At 34.4% G+C, this 22,653-nt stretch overlaps 1 protein-coding gene and 1 long non-coding RNA gene across 3 annotated transcripts in view; one reads left to right on the top strand and one right to left on the bottom strand.

The window, feature by feature from the left end:
- Window positions 1-1,970: 1,970 nt before the first annotated feature.
- On the bottom strand, window positions 1,971-2,803 carry LOC136823016 (uncharacterized). Its single transcript, XR_010848984.1, has 3 exons — window positions 2,741-2,803; window positions 2,297-2,411; window positions 1,971-2,066 (listed from the first exon to the last, which is right to left on the bottom strand). It is a non-coding gene; the product is annotated as an uncharacterized lncRNA (long non-coding RNA).
- Window positions 2,804-4,195: 1,392 nt separating this feature from the next.
- The window catches only part of LOC136823022 (leukotriene A-4 hydrolase-like), a 170,381-nt gene continuing 151,923 nt past the window's right edge, over window positions 4,196-22,653 (top strand). For both annotated transcript variants that reach the window (XM_067079322.1, XM_067079323.1), the window contains exons 1-7: window positions 4,196-4,381; window positions 4,636-4,757; window positions 8,068-8,206; window positions 8,985-9,053; window positions 10,841-10,936; window positions 11,743-11,795; window positions 13,215-13,314. In XM_067079322.1, coding sequence (XP_066935423.1) covers window positions 4,226-4,381; window positions 4,636-4,757; window positions 8,068-8,206; window positions 8,985-9,053; window positions 10,841-10,936; window positions 11,743-11,795; window positions 13,215-13,314 — 735 coding nt within the window. In that variant the 5' untranslated portion in view covers window positions 4,196-4,225. The remainder of the gene's footprint in view (window positions 4,382-4,635; window positions 4,758-8,067; window positions 8,207-8,984; window positions 9,054-10,840; window positions 10,937-11,742; window positions 11,796-13,214; window positions 13,315-22,653) is intronic.

Here is a 22,653-nt window from a genome sequence, read left to right on the forward strand (position 1 = left end):
TTGTACACTACTCCTGACATATCTTTGTTTCTACATTATTATTTGTTTTCACTTTCAATGCATTGCCCAACGTTTTTCCTTTTGTATTGACCAATTTTACGTTATAATGTTTACTTTTAGCTGAAATTTTCTCTGATATACCTTTTTCGTAGGGCAAATACATTTTTATCATATTTTCCTCATTTTCATCTCGAACTTTCTTTTTCTCGTTTGATTTAAGAGATTCTTTTATGGTTCTCTTAACGACATTATTTGGGAAATCATTAAGTTGCATTGTTTTTTCGATATATTTCAATTCCTTGTGTAAATCCTCTTCGTTTGTACAAACTATCTTTGCACGTTTAGTCAACGTTTTAATTGTTGACACTTTCACATGATATGGTTGATTGGAATTAAAATTTGAGTATTGGCCGGTATGTGTTTTCTTCTTAAATACTTTGGTTTTCAATTTGTTATCTGTTGACCTTGCGACCACACAGTCTAAGAATGGTATTTCTCCGTTAGTCTCCTCCTCTGCAGTAAAGGTAACAGCTGTGTTGATTGCATTTAATTCGCTTAATGTGTCATTTATGGCATGCCGAGAGATAGTAAAGGTATCATCAACTTTTCGAAGCCAAATTCTTGGAGCATGAATCATTTGATAAACATGGTGTTCCTCGATGCGTTGGACAAATAATTCAGCATAGGACGGAGACGCCGGGGATCCTATGAATAATCCATCAGCTTGGTCGTAATATTTGTTTCCCATTTTAAACGTCATGAATTGAATTGAAATTCTGGCGAGTCTGACAAGAGCTTCTTTGTTCAGCTTGGTTTTGAAGCTGTGTTGGTTGATTCTTCTCTCTACTTCACGGATGACTTCTTCTTTTGGTAGCGAAGGATACATATCAGCCAGGGGCGTATCTAGGATTTTTAGGATACCCTGCAAAAAAGATTCAGCTATATATAGTGATTCAGCTATATATAGTGTCTAAGGAGGGCCCACCATGGTTGGGCCCGACGGACCAGAAATTTTTTGAATTTCGACCCTCTAGATTGGCTAAAACAGCCACCTTTTTATGCCCAATGTACCATGAACCAGAGATAAAGAATTAAAATTCATTTCATTTGAAGGAAAGAGAAAGGAGGTGTAAAAAAAATAATAATAACTATCATGAATTTTTTAAAGAAATTTTTGAACTTTACACAAAAAAGTGAAAAATGATAGCAAAATAATACAATAGCACACAAAAGATTATAAATTATACAAAAATCTTTATCTGATCTTGATGATAGCAATAACAATAATAATAATATTTACCAAACTGTCTAAAAATTTTTAATATAATTTTGATTCTTATTGTGTCAAATTTATTTATCTTATTGCTGCCAAAAGGTGACTTAAATAATTTCAAGCAGATTAATAATAAAAGCCTTTGCCATTTCAAATGAAATTTAGAAAAAGAGCAAAACTATTTTATTCAGACTGCTCAAGAAAAGAGTATTTCATTAGAAAATTGATTAATGTGATGCATTAAAGTATCCAAAACTAGAATTTGTACTGAAGCTGAAATCTCTATAGTTGGTTCATCTTGAAATTGTAGTCTAGCCCCATTCTGGTGTCTCGTTTGGAACTGTTTGCCAAATCAAGCAGAGAATTCTGTACCAGGGGTAAAAAGCCCCCAATCCGAATTGAAAACAAACTATATGTTATCAGAAACTCATTTATTCATTATGTACATAATGCAACATGTTTTATGTTTGCATCCAAATTCATTTGCATTGGCAATTACATGTCAAAATCAAATCAAGATGTACTTTCCAGAGATGATATTACATGACAAATATTGATATCCAGTTTACAGGGAAAATTTTGAATCCAAAAACTTCCAAGAAACTAAATGTTAGGTACACATCGTAATTTTGATTGAATTATTCCATACTGTTTTTTCCTTTAAGTTAAATATGGTTTCACTCATCTTCTTAGCAGACTTTGTCAGTGTTTACAAAGATTTTGTACCAACCACGTGAAGGTGCAAAATAATCCATTAATCTAGGGGCTACTGGACAGTATGATGGCAACTAACCTGAAAAGTATATAATGAAGAGGGAGTTAGGATCTTTGCAAGCTACACCTAAATTTTTAACAAACACAAAACAACAAAATTTAAGTCAAACGACAACTGGACAACCAATAAAATTAATCTTATATAATAACCGGCTGACTGTGGGTAACCGCCAACCGCAATGCTTCATGACTGAGCCAATCTACTAAACTTATTGGATGGGTTTTTTTGGTACTGAAAATAATACTTACAATTCAGGAAAAGTTCTGCACACGTGCAAGGCATCGAAGTGTATCCATCAAAGAATTGTTGCCCACAAGATGGAGAGAAATGGAACTGTACAGGCAATTTCCATTTGGAAGAGAACTAAAACAAAATAGAGAAATCATTTTTAAGATTGTCGTGCAGATTTTATGACCAGTACTTGACTGGCAGGTGCTGGCCCGCAAACTAAACATAGTCAAATACAATCTGTTTGTGTACCTCAAAATAGTGTGTGAAAAACCCACACAGATCACCACTCACTCACCCCACACAACAAGTGGTTTTGTTGATTACCAAAAATTATGACAAGTCATAGGCCATAGGCAGATAAGTAGAGAAAGAGGGGGAAGGGAAGCAGTTTTTCCTGCACTTATCAGATTATAATTGATAACAGGCAGGCATGAAAAATAATAGAAAAAAATACCACATACCTTACAGATTTGACTTTCCTTGTTGCAATGGATTTCAGAAGAGAACCATAAGAAGAAAAACAAATCGAAAATGTGCAGGCTTCAAATTCTTCAGAATTTGCGACAAAATAGATAAAATCAGGACTGTCTATTCTGTTTTTTCTTCTCCAAGCATCTAAAGCCATTTGACGAGTCTTGACTTTTAACGTTTTGACACTAACAGCCATCAAATCCCGGGCAAACCCTGCATTTTGACCTCATCCAGGTCTTTCTGCAAAATTTTGCAGGGTGCAGGCCTGCAAAACGCTTTTGTACACAAAATCTAAAATACAGACTCGAATTCACGCTTCCTGTAACGCGACTTGATAAACAGTTTTCTTATATTTACCGCGAACTTTAAGTCAGTAAAATAAATCTAATGACACTAACGAATGATCCGGAAAAACAACTCCGGGTAGGCTAAAAACAAGCTGCGACAAAAAAGACTCCGGAGCATACCCTGCGAGTGCATGTTTTGCAGGGGTGTCGCACCGCCCCTGTCAGCTATGTCAAAACTTATTAACTTTTCATCATCATTTAAAGTTAAAACTTTCAGTCTTTTTTCCATCCAAATACTCAAAGTTTTAATAATGGAAAGGCAATCACTGAAGAGTTTTATAAGTTTGAATTTGTTTATTTTTGGTTTGAATTTGGTGCCAAAATAAGCTGTTGATAAGGTAGCCCATTAGATTAATTATTTCCTATATTTCCTATCAAAACAATAATATCACGTGATTTGACCATAGTGAAAAAATCAAAATCAGATATTGGCTGTTATTGAAAAATCTTGACAGTCAATGAAAAAATTTTGACACTAAAAATTATTTGCTTTCAAGAAATAGTATTGATCGTCAATAAAATGTCAAAAAATACACCAACAAAATTGAGGCTTGCAAATCTGGTAGTGATAATGATCGTAAGGGCAGTCAAGATCAATCAAGATTTGCCAAGAATGATCAGTCAAGAGGTGGTCCAAACAGCTTGAAATTGATTTCAGAATCAGGATTTTCTTAAAGGTCAATCTGAAATTATTCTCATACAGAAGAAATTGGAATTTTTCAGGCTTTGTGGTTTGGAAAATTGAGATGTGTGGTCAATCACACTCTTAAAATCTAAGTTTTGCTTAGATTAATGTTTTGTTGCTTATTTAGTGATTAGATCAGGTAAAGTCTGAATTTATGGTGTATGGATCAACCATACACCCTGTCCTCAGATATTTTACATGTGTGTGAAGGCATGCTTGAGCTATTGCAAGATTCAAATTAGTCAGCTTGATTTGGGAACTACACCAGACCACTCTTATAGCTACTAAGAATGGTCTGAAATTACTTAGGAAGTCACTTTTAATGCAGATAAGCTCAATTTTTTTTAGCCCTTGCTAAAGTTAATCTCTAGTATCTCAAATCTCACACAAAGTACTTTAAATCTTTATTTAGATCCGTAATATTTGATTGTAAAGATTTCAAAATGGTACATATAGAAGATCCATGCAGTCTTGCAAACACACAAGATTTTGTGGCTGGTCATTTATCTTTGACCATTTCAAAGGTCAACTTTGAAACAAAGCAGTTACATTGTCTTTCTGTCCAAAAATTCAAAAGGTTTGGAAATGCACCTATTTTGGTAAGTTCATATCATATTGTTTAAAATAATTTTGGACGGAGTTTAAATGAAAGATAGGGTCTCCAAGCATCTCCAAAAGAAAATACATAGAGCGGGTCCTTAATCAAGTGTTTCCTAAAATGCCAAGGGAAAATAAAATATTTTAAAGCATTTGTTTAGAAAAATGGAGTTTGGGTCATTGTTATTTTTGTTAATCTAATCTGTGTCATTCTGTCTTTATAAAATTTCAATATGATTTTTCTATGTTCTGTCAGATCTTGGATACTCGAGACCTGATCATCAACAATGTATCGATTGATGGACGCAACGTGCAGTATAGCTTGGGTGAAGAAGTTCAATATCTAGGAAAACCTTTAAATATCCATGTGCCCAATAAGTAAGTAGCAATAGCCCTAGCTACAAATGACACCCAGCTCCATAGGTGGTTTTTAGACCATGTGGAACTTATCAGAGGAAAAGATTTGTAATTGTAATTTCATCGTCTTTTAACAAGCGTTGCACTCCTTCGCATGTTTCCGACGTACTTGCTCTATTGTCTTAAATCTGCCAGTGAATACATTAACAGCCATTTATCTATACGAATCATAAGTTTTGTATAATCACCGCCTAATTTTCAAAATAGTTTAACCTTTAAGCAGTTTCAATCTTTAATTTTGTATAGAAAATGGTTGCCAAAGCATGTTTGGATATAAAAAATGTCATGTTTAGGTCTATATTTAATCAACTTTTATAAGTTTAGTCATAATGAAATCTGTGTTTTAGTGTCTAATATACTGGCTGCAACATAGATTTTTTACCACTTTCTGAAAATAATTTTTTTTTCTCATTTATTTGAGCAAACTTTTTTGATTTAACAAACCAATTTTTAAAGGCTTGGGGACATGAGAAGTTTTTTTTTGCGTTGGTGCAATGCAACATGGTCCATTCCACCAACACAAGAAAAAAGTGTGTGTCCCATGGTTTCTTTTTTTGTTTCATGGGACAGAAGGTGAGAGAAATACCCAAAAGACACGCTGATTTTGTCCCTGGGACAAAAATGAGAGAAACACATATACCGGGTGCACCAAAACAAGTATACAGGTTTGTCGAGATATTGTGAGCTTCAGGATTTAAATTTTTTGTTCATTCTTTTTTTATCGTATAGAGGATGCTCTAACTTGAATTTTGAGCTATCATACATTAGGTTTAAAAGACTAGTTCGAAAGTTATTTTTAAAAAACTGACTTTTTTTTAATGTCGAAATTTCAAAAAATCATCAAAAACAGCGAGCAAACTTTTCTCTTGACACTTATCTTCTGTTCACATAAAAATACCAAAAAATGCAACTATGTTCATCAAAACTCATTACAGAATTTAAAAATATGGTAAAGCAAGCTATTCCCATGTGGGATAATTTTTTTGGAAAAGCTGACGAAAAGTTTTGGAAATCTCCAAGAGAGGTTTTGATGTTATGTGTGTGCTATGTGAGAAAACTTTTTAAAAAATATATCACCACTAGCCGTATGCGCAGCGTCGCACGCTGCGTGTCTCAATCCAGTGAATCACTACACATCTAAAAAATTCTAAAGGAAGAAAGATAGCCGCCGATTGATGATTTGATTTTGGTTTTAGGAAATAAAAGAGAAAAAAGATAACATTGCATTGCAATTTTTAACCACAATTAAAAAATGGCTTAGCAAAAGTATATTTTAGATCTTCTTAGCCATCGTGGCTGGCCATCGTGGTTGGACATTCGAGGATGACTTTGAAAGACTTTGAAAGACTTTGAAAGACTTTGAAAGACTTTGAAAGACTTTGAAAGACTTTGAAAGTCTTTGAAAGTCTTTGAAAGACTTTGAAAAGTTTTGAAAGTGATAGGGAGCCGCTATTGTAAACAGAAAGTTAAAAAGCATCTGAATAAGAATTCTTTAAAATGACAAAAAAAAATTGTGAAAAGGTTGATTTTAACCCATCAAGCTCCAAATTTGGTGAATAGAAAATAGTTTCTTGGGGTCTCAAAGTTAGTCTAGTGGTAGGAAACCTGCTTAAGGTGCAAAAAGATGATGGTTCAACGCCATGAAGAGGAGGCTTTGTAGAGCTTTGTTAGATTTTCTTTTTACAAAACGTTGTAAACACACACGTTTAAGCGTATTAATATATAGATTCCTCGACTTTTTGCTCAAAAAACTTGGGTCTGCATTGAGTTTGCTCGTGTTGGAAATGTTCAGGACGGGCAAATAAGATGGAGAAACTGTTGGCAAAATATAAATAAGAAAAAAAACAAAAAAAAAAAACAATAAAATTGTGTTTTTGCCATTTTTTCTTATTTATAGCGTGATTGCTATTGCGTTTTTAATATTTTTTTGAAATTTCGATATGGAAAAAAAGTCAGTTTTTTTTAAATAACTTCAGAACTACTTTTTCAAATTTAATGTATGATAGCTCAAGATTCAAGTTAGAGCATCCTCTTTACGATAAAAAAAGAATGAACAAAAAATTTAAATCCTGAAGCTCACAATATCTCGACAAACCTGTATACTTTTTTTTGGTGCACCCGGTATGTTATTAAAAGTGTTGTCAATTTCACTTATATTGGTAAGAAAGAAAAATGGGGTGAAGACATGAGAAAGTGTTTCAGGTTGGTGGGATGGAGCATGTTGCATTGCCCCAACGTGAAAAAAACTTCTCGTGTCCCCAAGCCTTAAGAATAACCCATCAAAATTTAAGTATAACTTTCTTCTTTCCAATGAAAAATGATTTATACTCTTAAAATTCCTAAAACTTGAGAAAATTCACTCGAAAGAGAGAAACTTCGTTGTGACCTTTTGGTAGCACGAGCCTACTGAAAATTTTGCATGCATTACACTCTTCCAAAAAGTGAAACCTAAGAAATCATAACATTTATAACCGGGCCAGAAGAACATATTTTTGAATTTCAAATCGGAACAGTATAGTTTAAGTAAAAGCTGTATTTCGAACATAATATTCTGAAAATCAAATTTTCATACCTGAATAAATCATGGGTTGCATATTTTTTTCTATATAGAAATAGAATATTAATTATAAGCATATACAGGCACAGTTTTTGGTACCGAGGTCTGTTAGTACAAAAATACTTTCAGATGGTGGTAAAAGCATGAAATTTGGCACAGATGATCGTTAAAGGGTTTAAAACTTAATTTTAAACAGTAACACCAAATTTTGCCATCTGGCCACCTTCCAGATGACGTCATCAGGTTCCTGGGCAAAGATTTGTTTTTTGAAAATATTCAAAATCTGATGGTTCTAGTGGGAAGAGCATGAAGTTCTGATGAAAATCGAGGTATAAGACATGCCTTGAAAATCTTCCTATCAAAAGTTATGAAGGTTAAAAGTTTTGTGATAACCTTTTCCAGGCAAAACCTAAAAATCCCGTAATAATGGAACTAGTTGACCAAATTCGGTGTTTTATACATGAATCCATGTCAATCGTATTTTCAAAGGAAATTTTTTTTTGTATTTAGAGAAAATTCAGTTCCTGTATTTTTGAAGAAAAATGGGTTTTTATTATGATATACACGTCTTCTTTTCAAAAGAAGCTTATAACTTAGATCAAAGCCTGGATATTCCTTATTTTTCAGAGAATTTCAGCCTCGAAATTCCTCTTATAAAAATGTAGGTGCATACCTTGGAAAGCCTCTTTATTAAGTCTTTCTTTTTCATCATAGTTATGTTGAGGATTCAGCCATCCATGAGTTTGACGTCACAGTTGATTACCAGACCTCACCCAATGCTTCTGCAATCCAATGGTTGGAACCTGAACAAACGCAATCCAAGAAGCATCCTTTCCTTTTCACACAATGTCAAGTAATTATCAACCCGCTATTCAATTACAATTTAAAACCATCAACCTTTTATCAGTGCGGTCGGCTTTTTAGTGGACTGAGAACGAATTTACCAGGAAGATTTGTTCTCGACTGCAACTAAAAATCAAACCAAGCAAATTCTCGCTAAAATTCTAGAGGCATTTTCCCAAGTCTCTATGGTATAGTGCAAACTAACATTTTAATAACTTAACTATACTGAAGTTAAACTAAATCAACCCTTACCCACCAAGGAGGGGGGATTGTATTGAATGATTACCAAGGACAAATTTCATCAAGACTTTCAACAAATTTTTTAATTTGATCAATAAATTTATTACTCTCTCACTCTAATTTGAAGAAAATTCTTTTCCCTTGAAGATCGAATTAGAGAGAGTTTACTGTACTTGAAACTATGACTTAACTCTCTCTAATTCGATCTTCAAGGGAAAAGACTTAACTCTCTAAGTAATTTAATTATTTTATTGTTTTTATTCTCTCCGAAAAACAAGTCAACGTTTCAGTGTTATGATACTAACTGATTCTTTTCGTGGCTTTAACAGTCGGTTAACAGTAGATGGACAGCTCTTGATAGATTACCTTTTTAAAGGGTGGCACCCTTTTATTTTAAGGAATGACAGGGAAGTAATTTAGTCTTTTCAGCCGCCAAAATTATTGGCCCCCTTTTACAAGGAGACTTTTTAATAAGAAATTGTCGTAAAATATTATATTCTGAATCCTTTTCAAATTATTATTGAAAGTATTTCTTCTTTTCCATTTAGTCAGTGCATTGTCGAAGTATGTTGCCTTGTCAAGATTCACCTGGCTTGAAATTCACTTATGATGCAAAGGTTTGTTTGTAAATTTTAGTTCACAAAATAATTGCTTTTCCATCAACCTTGAAAAAATTCTTCTGGCTATGTATGTCAAAACATAATTAAATCGTTTTTCTGTTTACTCACCTTCCCAAATGACCTTCAAAATTGGGCTGTCCTGTTGAAAATCCATAAGGGGGGGGGGGTCTGTTGGACGAATCTTTTCGAATCAAAACTAATTTCTTAGAAATGTGTGGACACCCCCTGGAAAATGACAAAATTTGCAAAAAAAACCTTGGAAAAATTCTTTTCATGCCTTATTAAAGGCAGACAAATTAAAATCAGACTCCCTCGCTGGAAAAACGAAAAATACACTCCTTTAAACTGCATGGAAATTCTTCTTGGATTACCGCCTGAAAATGTTCGTCTACCCCTATGTATGAATATATAATAAAGTGGTTCATTATACCACTTTTGTTTCAATTGCCAACAAAGTTGAATCAAACCTTCTTTCTAAACGCAAACTGTTCTAATAACGCACTGATGTAATTACTCCCTATTTGGCTACCATGTGTGGAAACCACTCTCAAGGGAATTAGTTTGATTAAAATGACAAAAATTTCCACATGGTAGCAAAAAAGATTGAACATTTAAAGCAAAAAGACTTTATATAACATGTATTAGGTGAGACCAATTTAATTTGTTGTTCTACGGGCAGATCGTTGACAAAATATGAGTCGGTCGGTCGGTAAAATAAAAATAAGATTTTCATTAATCAAGGAAGGAAATTAGGCTTTAAGTAATATTTTCAAATAATCTTTGTTAGGAATTCATCATTCGTCTTTGATGGAGTTTGTAATAAAATCTTACGTGCATAGATTGGGCTCTTCCAGAAAAAAAATTTACATGGGGGGTGGAGGATATATTGTCCGGGGGGGTAGCAAAAAATCATCAAAATTTGCCTTGTCCGGGGTGTAAATTTGCTCTGTCTGGGGGTAATTTGGTGTGTCTGGGGGGTCAGCAGATGCTTGTCCGGGGAGTAAAACCTATTGTCCGGGGGGCCAAAAGTCACCCTGTCCGGGGGGTAAATCACTAAAAATTGTTATATCCTCCACCCCCCATGTACAATTTTTTTCTGGAAGAGCCCATTTCATGATTCTAGATTCGTTTCAACTTTTTTTAAGTGTAAATTTTTTAAATGACTAGTATTAGAAATTTGTGGCATAGGAAATTCAATATCATTATTTTTTCGTTCGCAGCAAATGCTGGGCGGTCGCGCCCGTAGAACAATAAATTAAATTGGTCTCGCCTTATGTGATTATAAACCTTTATTAATGCTTCTCCATCAACCTTGAAGAAATTATTGTGGCTATCCCTTTCATGTCAAAACATAAGGAATCGTTTTTTCTGTTTACTCCACTTTTCCAAATGACCCTCAAAATTGGGCTGTTCTGTTCGTTTTTACTCCCTATTTGGCTACCATGTGTGGAAATCACAATTAGGGAGCGATGGCCAAGTAGTCAAAGGCGTCAGCGTCTTAAACCAGGGGTTCGCAGTTCGAATCCCCGCTCCTTCCAATGTTCCGTTAATTAAATGGATAGCCGAGCCGGCTGGCCGTGGACCCCGTGAAAACAATGCGAAAGACTGCCTAAAAGTCTAGATTACTGGGCTATCCACGTAAAATATCGACTCTATCTATCTATCTATCTACTCTCAAGGGAGTTAGTCTGGTTACGCTGAAAAAAGATTTTAAAAATATGTATATGTATTGGTGACATATAACATATGCATTATGTGATTATAATTTTTTATTGATTATCTAGGTGACTGTTCCAAAAGAATTAACTGCAGTCATGAGTGCTATACAAAAGCCACCTGTGGACACTCCTGATGGCATGCTGTTTGGGTTTGAACAAACTGTGAGTTTTTATGCTTTCTTCATCAGACATTCATAGTTCTAAAGTACCTTTAATAAAAAGTGTACTAATTTTTTTAGGCTCCTTTCTTTCGTACTGGAACTCATCATGGGTGTCTTCGATTGAACCTGTTTGAACTGACAAAACCTAAGTAAGAAAGTTTGCAACCGCAGTCGGAGGCAACCCGAAGGCTCCTCTTTCGATAGCTATCTTACCCGAAGGTAGGGGAGGGCGCCACTATTTCTCCCTGGATTTCTCCACTTACCCTTGATCATTCTCTAAATCACCGAGCATCAAGCAGAGAGGCATCAAGTAACATTTTGGAAATCTTTAGTATGACCCGGCTGGGGGTTGAACCCACAACCTTGCACACCGTAGCCGGATGCTCTACCACTACGGTCGCTTACTGTGGACCATTCCTCTGACCCATGTTCTACTGATACCTGTATGCTTCTGAATCTCACGTGGGAGCAACAAATAAATGATTATGCTCATAATAATTTAACCCTTTAACTGCCGTGGCATTCTTTTACATCCTCGACCTATTTGCCAATGTCGGCATAATTTTGAGTTGAACATTGTAGAATAGTTATTTTTCAACATAAAAAAGTTTTTTAAACTATTCATTTTTTTCATTTCAAACCATCAGATGGAAAAATCTTGTAAAAAATGATAAATTTCCGGCAAATAGGCAAATCGCAAATCCCGACAATGGCAAGGAAATAAAAAATGCTCATGTTAGCATATGCCGACACGGAAAGAGTTAACATCTTTCCAACATGATTATTACCATTTTAACATTTTTTTAGGTCCCAATCCCTTCCTACCTAGTTGCATTGGCCATTGGTTATTTGGAAAGCAGGTAAATGGAAATTATGTATTGCCCCTATTTAGTGTAGTGGGTAACACTTCTTTACTGCCTTCCAGGAGGTCTGGGTTTGATTCACAATCAAAGTGAATTATCAATCAATTAAAAATCAAAAAGCCTACTTACTGGACATCGATGATACTGTTCGGGTTATTTTCGGGACTTTTTGAAGTTCAAAGTCGCCAAGTGGCACGAAAAAGTTGGGGTCATACCGTTGGTCGTACTCCAATTTCGTACCATACTTTTCAAATTTCATTGTCTTTCGCGGAATACTCGAGCTACATACACTTTTTTAATTGAAGTATTTGTAATAGTAATGATATGACATTGAGGGAAATTAGGGATTAATACCCCGAGTTGAAATAGCACGAACGAAGTGAGGGCTATTTCAAACTATTTCAAAATGATATGAGGGGTATTAATCCTAATTTCACGAAATGTCATATCATTCCTGGTTAATTATATGACTGATTTTATTATTTTTTAAAGAGCTATCCGAAATGGGGATTCCAGAAGTGAGACAGAAAATTTATGATGTTTTGCTATAGAAATATGATGTATTGCTTCAAAACACAAATTAATCCATATCACTTTCAAATTGTTGCAGATATTTCATAAATATAATATCAAACAACAAAACCAATAATCCAAAATAATCCATAATACAACAATATTATTGGGAAGAAGATTCTTCCAAATTGATTTTTCGGCTCCTTTGCAAAGACACCTGCATTTTTATCAGCGAGTCAGGTTCATAATCAGTGCCATTATTCTTTCTTTCGTATCTCCACACAAAATGGTCACAAATGAAGTGTTCAAATTAGCTATCCTATATGATGGTTCGTATATTCTTTCGGATATGTCCAATGTTCTCCCATTCTCCTCAAGCCCACGAAACTCCGCCTATTTCTGAAAAGCATTTATCCAAATGTTCGCGTTTTTGTTTTTAGAATTTTGCCATAATAAAAGAACAACATCATCCAATAGCTTGAATTTGTCGTCTTCTTTGTAAATTTTTCTTGTACTTTTCCTCCTTTGACCAGACAGCTACTCAAAATATTTGTATCGAATAATGTTTACTTTTTTGTGATCGAATGTTGCCAAAAATAATCGAATGTTTTGAAAATTCGAACGTACGTGGCGCGTGAAATTACGTTAGGAGAAAATGGTTTTGATCAAAAATATTTAGGCGGGAGCGGGGTATTACAAATCAAGCGGGGTATTACGAAATAATACCCCGCCGAAGGATAAGGGCATGCAACCTAAATAAAATCAGTCATATAATTATAGGCGTTATATACCCAATTTTTACTTCTTTAACCCCTGAATTGCTTTAAATTCAGCATTGTTCTTATAAAATTGTTCTTTTATGAAAAAAGTACTGGATGTATATTTATTTTGCTCTATCTTTAGACCAATTGGAGAGAGCTCAGCAGTTTGGTGTGAGAAAGTCGCGGATTCCTTACAGCCTGAGAAATTGTGGGTGGAAATTTGTCAAGAAGAATTTTCACAGGTATTTAACAGTTTTCAACTTTACATCTTTAAGTATTTCTGTTCGATAGCGTGGTGGCTCGGCCGAAACTGGGGAGAAATTTCAAAAAGTTTGTGGATTTCGATATTTCCTATTAAATTATCTTTGTGAAAATTACGCGAGCGAAGGGAGCACGAAAATTTTTGGATATTTTTTTCTCATATTGGCTAGAAACTGTTCATTTTAAGGTGTAAAAAAGCAATGAGGGGGGGGGGGGTAAATTAGTATTCAGAGGTTCCTTTTTTCACCCCTTGTCCACTCGGCGCCCCCTCCAAAAAGAAAATTGCCCCCTCTGACCCCCTTCCACCACGCTACTGTTTCCTGTCTCCGTTTCATATTGGACACATTATAGAGGACTCTTTATATAATTCTATGCATATTTTTCATATAAGGGGGGGTGGGAGGTACTCCTATTCTATTGTTTTATTTATTTATCGTACATGAACGAAAATTACAGTAAAGAATTTACGACATATGTCATCATCCAAGATTTACAAAAGAATGTGAGCCAACTAGAAATAGCTCTACAGGCGACTAAGACTGGAGTGGCATTCAAACTCTAAGACTCTAGTATTAATGATATCATGTCATGAATAGGTAGAATCAATATTTTATGTGGATAACCAAGTAATCTAGAACTTTCACGCAATCTTTTGATTGTTTTCACCGGGTACACAGCCAACCGGCTCGGCTATCCATTTAATTAACGGAACATTGGAAGGAGCGGGGATTCGAACTGCGAACCCCTGGTTTCAAACGCTGACGCCTTGACCATTCAACCATCGATCCTTGAAATCCGTGAAATTTAAATTCAAATTCAAAATTCAAAACTTATTTATTTGCCTGCATATCATTAAAAGTTTACATAAAGATTAAGAAACAGTGTATTTCTTATTAATACTTTAAGTTTCTTGCTTACGCATTCATCAGTTGATTAGAAATAACTATCAAAACAAAATTCTACGTTTATTTTTAAAAATTAAAAGTTTACATATTTACTAAGTTTGTATAAATTAGGGGAGGTTATACAGGCCATCCAATAGACGTTTCCGTCCTATCATACCCGTTTTTTATAAGAACATCCAAAATTTTGGAAGCCTTTGGATGGTTCTTAACTTTTTGAGTTTTCAGCCTAAAAATGTTCTTAGCATGTTCTTATTTTCACCATTTTTTGAGTATTTTTTGTCCATTTTCCTAAGAAGTTGTGTGTTTTAGAGACCGTGGAGCCTTAAAACGTTCTCAACTTGTTCTTAAGATTTTGGCCATCGAAGCCTTGTGTTCTTATAAAGTTTACTCTTATAAAAAAACGTGTATGGCATGGGCACCTCATTTGTTTTCTGTGGGGTTTATATATAATTAGAGTAACAATATTTCAAATAACAAAATAAAAAACACATCTTAACCATTGACAAAAAAACAAAAATAAAAAAGTTATTTCTTACCACACATATCTTGACCCATATATCGTATAAGGTCTTTTCCTGTTTCAAATGTTTTTATGTCATTATAACACGGTTCTTTCCCTTCAGCATGCGAATCTCGGTACCGGTAATTTTGACTTTCCAAAAATTCATCACAATCCCATCTGTGTAATGTTCCGTCAAGTATATGAATGTAGATGTTTTCTTTGTCTTGGTTGGTCCTGGTTTCTTTCGTATAATAATGATGCTCATCCCAGTCACGTATGATTTTTATATTCTTTTCGGATCGGGATTGCTCTTTATATACGATTTCATGGCCGATGTACCAGTTATGGAAGAAATTTAACGTCACCTTCAACGGTGCTTGGTTAGTGTTCTGACGTCGCATGTTTTCCTTATGCAATATAGCTCGCACGGTCGGTAAATAAAACCGTACGCCTTTCTTGATTAAGAAGTGAATGGTATTGACCTCATCCAAACACCCTTCTAAAGCATAATCGGTGCTTGACATTAAATATCGATATTCATACTCGAAGCGGTCAAAGAGTGGGTTCTTAATGACGTCTATTAGAGATGGGATGTTTTTAGATACCGGTTTAGAGTAGTAAGCAAACTCGAAGTATCGGTGGAATGGTAACCATTCTATGGGGGTAGCATACTCCACTGGTCTATAAACAATGACATCCCAATCTTTATGTTCTTCCAAAGGTTTTATGAAGTCTAGGAATTGGTTTGCACCCATCGAGGAGATATGAGCAAAAATCAATACAAATGTCTGTTTTTCCTTGCTCTCTTTTGCTATTGTTCTCTCTCTCTGGAGTCTGTCCACAAGCTTCAGAAATCTATCTTCTCTAAAGGCATTTCCAGTTCGCTCTACCATATTGAATAGATCATCTGTTCTGCGCAGGCGCACCACACGATCTTCTTCATTCAAATATAAGTTAACGATATAACAATCCGCATTGGCTATCAACTCTGTCGATAACGCTGCAAGGATTAGATCTTTCACCGAATCTTTCATTTTCTCTCTAAGTCTAATGTCCATTGCTATAGTGACGTTTCTTCGTCGAGAGCAGGCTAACGATAACATTGAAAAGTCTTGCCCTGCATTGGCGATCTGGTAAGAAAAGCATGGTGGCAACAATAATAACACAATAACGATAAATGAGATCATATTCCATAAGACTACAACCTTCGATATGTCTTTGAAATATTATCTTTTAGTGATTTCTAAGAACCTAAATTAAAAATAATCCCAGTATCAAGGAGTTTGTGATTCACTTTTCAAATGAACCAAGATCTAATGAACCAGTTTAAATAATACTGAGGTTAAGCATATCAGGATAATCACGACGACGGACGAAAAATGTAATAGGCTAACGGTTGACGTCCTCGTACAATTTGAGAATATGGCTCGTAATATTTCACTTGACGTCCTCGTACAATTTGAGAATATGGCTCGTAATATTTCACTTGACGTCCTCGTACAATTTGAGATGATGACGTGGGATATTTCACTTGATGTCCTGGTACAATTTGAGATTATGACTTGGAAAAATTACACCAGCCTTCTGAAATAAGTCGAGACTATAATATCATGGTACTGTCGGAGAACAGTTTAGAATCATTTGTTTATCATGATTGAATTACCTATTTATCAGTTATTTTATATCAGAAATCTAGTGTCATTTTAAATCTGCCTTAGGGTTTTTACTGATTGGTATTTTTCCATTAAGCTTTATAATTTCTGGGGATTTCTTAACATGGATGATTCTCTTTTCATGCTCTTTTCAACGTCTCAAAAACTTTTTGGGTAGAAAAGAAATTCAAGCTCAGATCATAGCAAGATCGACATACTGCAAAAGCTTTTTACAATTTACAAGCTGGAACTTTTTTACTTTCCGTGCAAAAATTATCATGAGAATTTTCATCCACGATGTTTTTTATCAACAGGAAAGTCACAAATTGCAAGCATTTTATATACTTTCAATAATTTTCATCTGCTTTTGTCTTTGAGCAATGGTGGTGGGGAGAAGATACGAGAACTTTTTATTTTCTTAAAATGGACTTTTTATATAAAAGGAAAAAGAATAATGATTATAATCCTCAGGCAAAAAAAATACAAACCAACAAACTTGCATGATTTCATGTTTTTTAAGGAATTTTATAAAGTTTAGCTAGATATTCTTGTTGCAAAGAAGTTACAAACTTATTTTTAAAAATGAATTGATAAAAATTTGTTATTCTTAGAAAAGAAGGTGTAGTTCCAAGAAAATATAAAGGGAATAAAAGGGAGAGGGTATCCAAAAAGAAAGATATTATTTCTTGGAATCTCAGTTTCTCTCTCCCGTCACATTTCTTTTTGTTTTGATTTTTTCGAATACCGAACACGGCTGGCCTCGCATACAGAAACTCAAATTCATACGATTTTGGCTGTTTTTGTATTTTGCGCCAAAATCGTATATTCTAAGACTGGCAACTCTACCGACTGTAAACTCTTTTCGGTAAAAAAATCCGTTTGCAAATGTTCTTCGGCTTTGGGCTTTTTTCTTAGATAGTGATTCGTCTTAGACTATAACATAGTCTAGCATATCATTAAAAGTTTACACAAATATTAACAGTCAGGAACTATTGCAAATTAGGCTATGATGGCCAAACTAGGATGTTCGCCTAATTAGGCTAGGATTTATATCCTAGTTAGGATATTAATGGCTTAATTTGGATATATGAAATATTCAAACCTAAATATCTTGAGAACAAGTAAAATCCGCGTCAATCTTACTACATGGACTTGTTACTTGTACTAAGAAGAGTATTTAAAGCGAAAAACTTTTCTCTTTTTAGAGCGGAGTGAAAAGATGTGATTATCTTATTAAAATTTAGCTTAATTTGGCCATGATAGCCAAATTAAGCCGATTTAACTTAAGTTCTACATACAGCGCGCCATTTTTTGTCTGAAAAATGAAAACAACTTAGTATCATAATGTATATATTGTTGTTATCGTGGGCTTTAAAAGTATAGTTTTTTGGTTTTGCTGATCTTAAAGATATGTTATTAAGATATTAAATTCACACTTGATAGATTGATTAAATATTTAAAATATTTAAATTGAGGAAAGTCTTTTTTACGTCTTTTTATTATATTATAGCTGACAAGGTTGTTCATAAAATCTAAAAGTGTACAATACAAGTTTATTATGAAGATAACAATAGATAGATAAAACATGTTTCTAAAGCAAAGTTCGGATTACGTTTGTTTACATTAATCTTGAAATAATTTCGACTGTACTGCTGTATATATGTAAACATAATTTTGCTGAAACAGCATAATATTTAAAAACTGAATATTTTCTCAGTCCGCTCAAATTTTACCCAAAAAACTTTTGGAACTCATTCAAATAAATAAGAATTTGACATTTTAAGCTAAATATTGACGCGGATTTTGAAATCCAAGTCAAAAATTGGAATTTTGTTCCTTCCAGCCTAATTAGGCTACAATTTCTGGCTTAATTAAGCCATCGTATCCAAGTTAGGCCAGAATCGGCGAACATAGCCTAATTTGCAATAGTTCCTGACTGATTAAGAAACGGTGTATTTCTTCTCGATACTTAAAGTTTCTTGCTTACGCATTCATCAGTTGATTAGAAATAACTATCAAAACAAAATTCTACGGTTATTTTTAAAAATTAAAAGTTTACATATTTACTAAGGTTATATAAATTAGGGGAGGGTATACTGGCCATCCAATAGACGTTTCCGTCCTATCATACCCGTTTTTTATAAGAACATCCAAAATTTTGGAAGCCTTTGGATGTTCTTAACTTTTTGAGTTTTCAGCCTAAAAATGTTCTTAACATGTTCTTATTTTCACCATTTTTTGAGTATTTTTTTCCATTTTCCTAAGAAATTGTGTGTTTTAGAGACTGCGAAGCCTTAAGATGTTGTCAACTTGTTCTTAAGATTTTGGCCATCGAAGACTTATGTTCTTATAAAGTTTCTTCTTATAAAAAAACGTATATGGCATGGGTACCTTATTTGTTTTCTGCGGGGTTTATATATAATTAGAGTAACAATATTTCAAACAAACAAAATAAAAAACACATCTTAACCAATGACAAGTAAGATTAATTTAAACAAGTTATTTCTTACTACACATATCTTGACCCATAAATCGTATAAGGTCTTTTCCTGTTTCAAATGTTTTTATGTCATTATAACACGGTTCTTTCCCTTCAGCATGCGAATCTCGGTACCGGTAATTTTGACTTTCCAAAAATTTATCACAATCCCATCTGTGTAATGTTCCGTCAAGTATATGAATGTAGATGTTTTCTTTGTCTTGGTTGGTCCTGGTTTCTGTCGTATAATAATGATGCTCATCCCAGTCACGTATGATTTTTATATTCTTTTCGGATCGGGATTGCTCTTTATATACGATTTCATGGCCGATGTACCAGTTATGGAAGAAATTTAACGTCACTTTCAACGGTGCTTGGTTGGTTTTCTGACGTCGCAGATTTTCCTTATGCAATATAGCTCGCACTGTCGGTAAATAAAACCGTACGCCTTTCTTGATTAAGAAGTGAATGGTATTGACCTCATCCAAACACCCTTCTAAAGCATAATCGGTGCTTGACATTAAATGTCGATATTCATACTCGAAGCGGTCAAATAGAGGGTTCTTAATGACGTCTATTAGAGATGGGATGTTTTTAGATACCGGTTTAGAGTAGTAAGCAAACTCGAAGTATCGGTGGAATGGTAACCATTCTATGGGGGTAGCATACTCCACTGGTCTATAAACAATGACATCCCAATCTTTATGTTCTTCCAAAGGTTTTATGAAGTCTAGGAATTGGTTTGCACTCATCGAGGAGATATGAGCAAAAATCAATACAAATGTCTGTTTTTCCTTGCTCTCTTTTGCTATTGTTCTCTCTCTCTGGAGTCTGTCCACAAGCTTCAGAAATCTATCTTCTCTAAAGGCATTTCCAGTTCGCTCTACCATATTGAATAGATCATCTGTTCTGCGCAGGCGCACCACACGATCTTCTTCATTCAAATATAAGTTAACGATATAACAATCCGCATTGGCTATCAACTCTGTCGATAACGCTGCAAGGATTAGATCTTTCACCGAATCTTTCACTTTCTCAAGTCTAAAGTCCATCGCTATAGTGACGTTTCTTCGTCGAGAGCAGGCTAACGATAACATTGAAAAGTCTTGCCCTGCATTGGCGATCTGGTAAGAAAAGCATGGTGGCAACAATAATAACATCTTAACGATAAATGAGATCATATTCCATAAGGCTACAATCTTTGATGTCTTTGACGTATTATCTTTTAGTGGTTTCTAAGAACTTAAATTAAATTAAAAACAATCCCAGTCTCAAGGAGTTTGTGATTCACTTTTCAAATGAACCAATATCTAATGAACCAGTTTAAATAATACCGAGGATAAGCATATCAGGATAATCACGACGGCGGACGAAAAATGTAATAGGCTAGTGAAAATACGAAATTTGATTGGTTGCAACTTTCTAGCCTGTTCAATTTTCGTTCGTCGTCGTGATTTTACCGATTTACTTAACTTCACTAATGACCTATCGAAATACACAAATCTTCTATTTAGTACATTCATTTAGAAAGTCACGAAAAAACGACGAGTGATTGGCTAAAAAAATGCTTTCGTTAACATATTTTTATCAAAATATCCAAAGCATGAGGTAATCTTTGCATATCTCAGCCAATCAGTGCTTTACTCAACGCTTATGAATCTGCTAATAGGAAAATCATTCAAAATGAAAACACCGTCTATAATCAATCAAATCACACATCAGTTTTTACTGCCAATATAATATATGAAATTGTATATAGTATAGAACCTGACCTGTGTTGACAAACTATAAACTAAGCATATATTTTTCATAGTACACTTTTCAATGCTTTATCTGAAGGACATTAGGAAAATTTTTATATAAAATACAAAAATGCATCAGAGAAGACATTTTAAACACATTCCCATCAAAGCAAATAAGTCATCAGTCAACATAACATGGAGTATACACACTATAGCTTTTTTTTTTATTCTTTTTATATTCCATTAAAGCAGTATAGATTTTAATCCGTATTGTTGTTTAGAATGTTTTAAGTGGATTAATTAAACCTAATGAACTCTTCTTAAAACACAGACGTAAACCTTATCTCATAACAAATCATCCATTATGCTACGCTGCCGGAGACCTCTGCAATGAAGTATGATTTATGAATGGCACCACTTCTCTCATCGTCTTTCCCTCTCTCACCAACACTCCATCGCAGCGGTTGGTTTGAAAAATCTTAAATGAAAAAAGACCATGACAACAGACCCTCTACGGCAATGAATTTCGAATTAATCTGTAGATACAGGGTTTGTGTACAGACAACCATTCTGATAGCACCAGGTTTTTCTCTTGCAGTAGCGTAGATAAGAGGGGCGCAAATTTCATATAGTTTGTTCTAGTTTTTATGACACTGTATTTTTAAACGAATATTCATTATATGAAAATACTATTACTGTGTCATAGAACTCTGCTCTCCTACACAAATTTTACGCACCTCTTGTCTACGCTACTACTCTAAAAGGCTACAGTGAATCTGATATGACCTGGTTGTTAAGTCAGCATATTCAAAACCTTAAAGTGATTCTTCCATGGTAAACGAAAATGTGAAAAGGATTCGATTTATGAGACTACAATTTAACATACTGAATCCTTATGACATACAATCTCGGACAAAAGGTTTGTAGACTTTTCAAAAATTAGTCAATAGTGCCAAAAAATATCCTTTTGACACTTGGGAAATTCCCCAAATGAACCACAAGTGATCATTTGGCAAAAGACACCTAAAGGCTTGCTAGCAGTCCTTGTGAATTTTAGACTTCCAATGACTGAAAATGATTGAAAAACGGTTGAACTTCAGCCACACACAGGTGGTGGGTGGTGGGTGCACCAGAGAGCTTTGAAAAGTTGTTTATAATTGATTAGGCCACCTCAAATATGGTCTAATTAAATATGGTCTATTCTCGAAAAAGTTGAAGTGCAAAACTCATTGAACTTTCAATCATCAATCTCAGGCAAAAAAAATAAGGCCTGAAGACTTTGCAAAAATTCATTTCTTTCAATGTCGAGTGGATTTGGCTTCTAGACGTGTCACCCAACTCTCCAAATCCAATTAAAATTTCTATTATGTTTAATCCTATTAAAAAGTGAATTCCCGGTGGGGGTCACTAGTGGCCACCCATAGCAGTGCCTATAGACCAAGAGAGTAAGGCCTAAAAGCCCGGAGCTGTCTATTGTTTAGACTACTTATTCTGAACATACTGTATAAAGATAAAGAAGTATATTATGTTTCATTCCGGGAGTTTGAGTTAACTTATCTATGTATTTGTGAGTTGTTTAAATGTATTTAAAGATTTTATGATAGAAAACTATAATATACAATTTAAAAATAAATATTGCTAACCAATTCTGGCCCATTCATGATATTCATGACGTAATGTTTTCTACGGAAATACCCCGGTTTTAGCCAGTAGTGGCACTTTTAAACTAGACAAAAGTTGTATAAAATTTGCCACAACTGGCTTAAACCGGGGTCTTTCCGTAGAAAACATTACGTCATGAATAGCATGAATCTTGTGTCTGCGTCCTTGCATTAATCTCTGCCAAACTTTTTTCCATAAGAACGATTTTATAAGTATAACAAGCCTCAAAAAACGCCAAAAATAGGAATAATTTAAGAAGTACACCCCAGATCTTTAAATATCTGGATTTTATGCATATTTAAGTCAAATTCGGGGTCGAAGTAGTAAAAATAGGTTACCAAGTCTGAAATACCTTAATCTTTGCCTTAAAATTAGGAA

This window comes from Clytia hemisphaerica, unplaced genomic scaffold, assembly GCF_902728285.1.
Source record: "Clytia hemisphaerica strain Z4C2 unplaced genomic scaffold, Clytia hemisphaerica genome assembly, whole genome shotgun sequence".
In the NCBI taxonomy this organism is placed as follows: Eukaryota; Metazoa; Cnidaria; class Hydrozoa; order Leptothecata; family Clytiidae; genus Clytia; species Clytia hemisphaerica.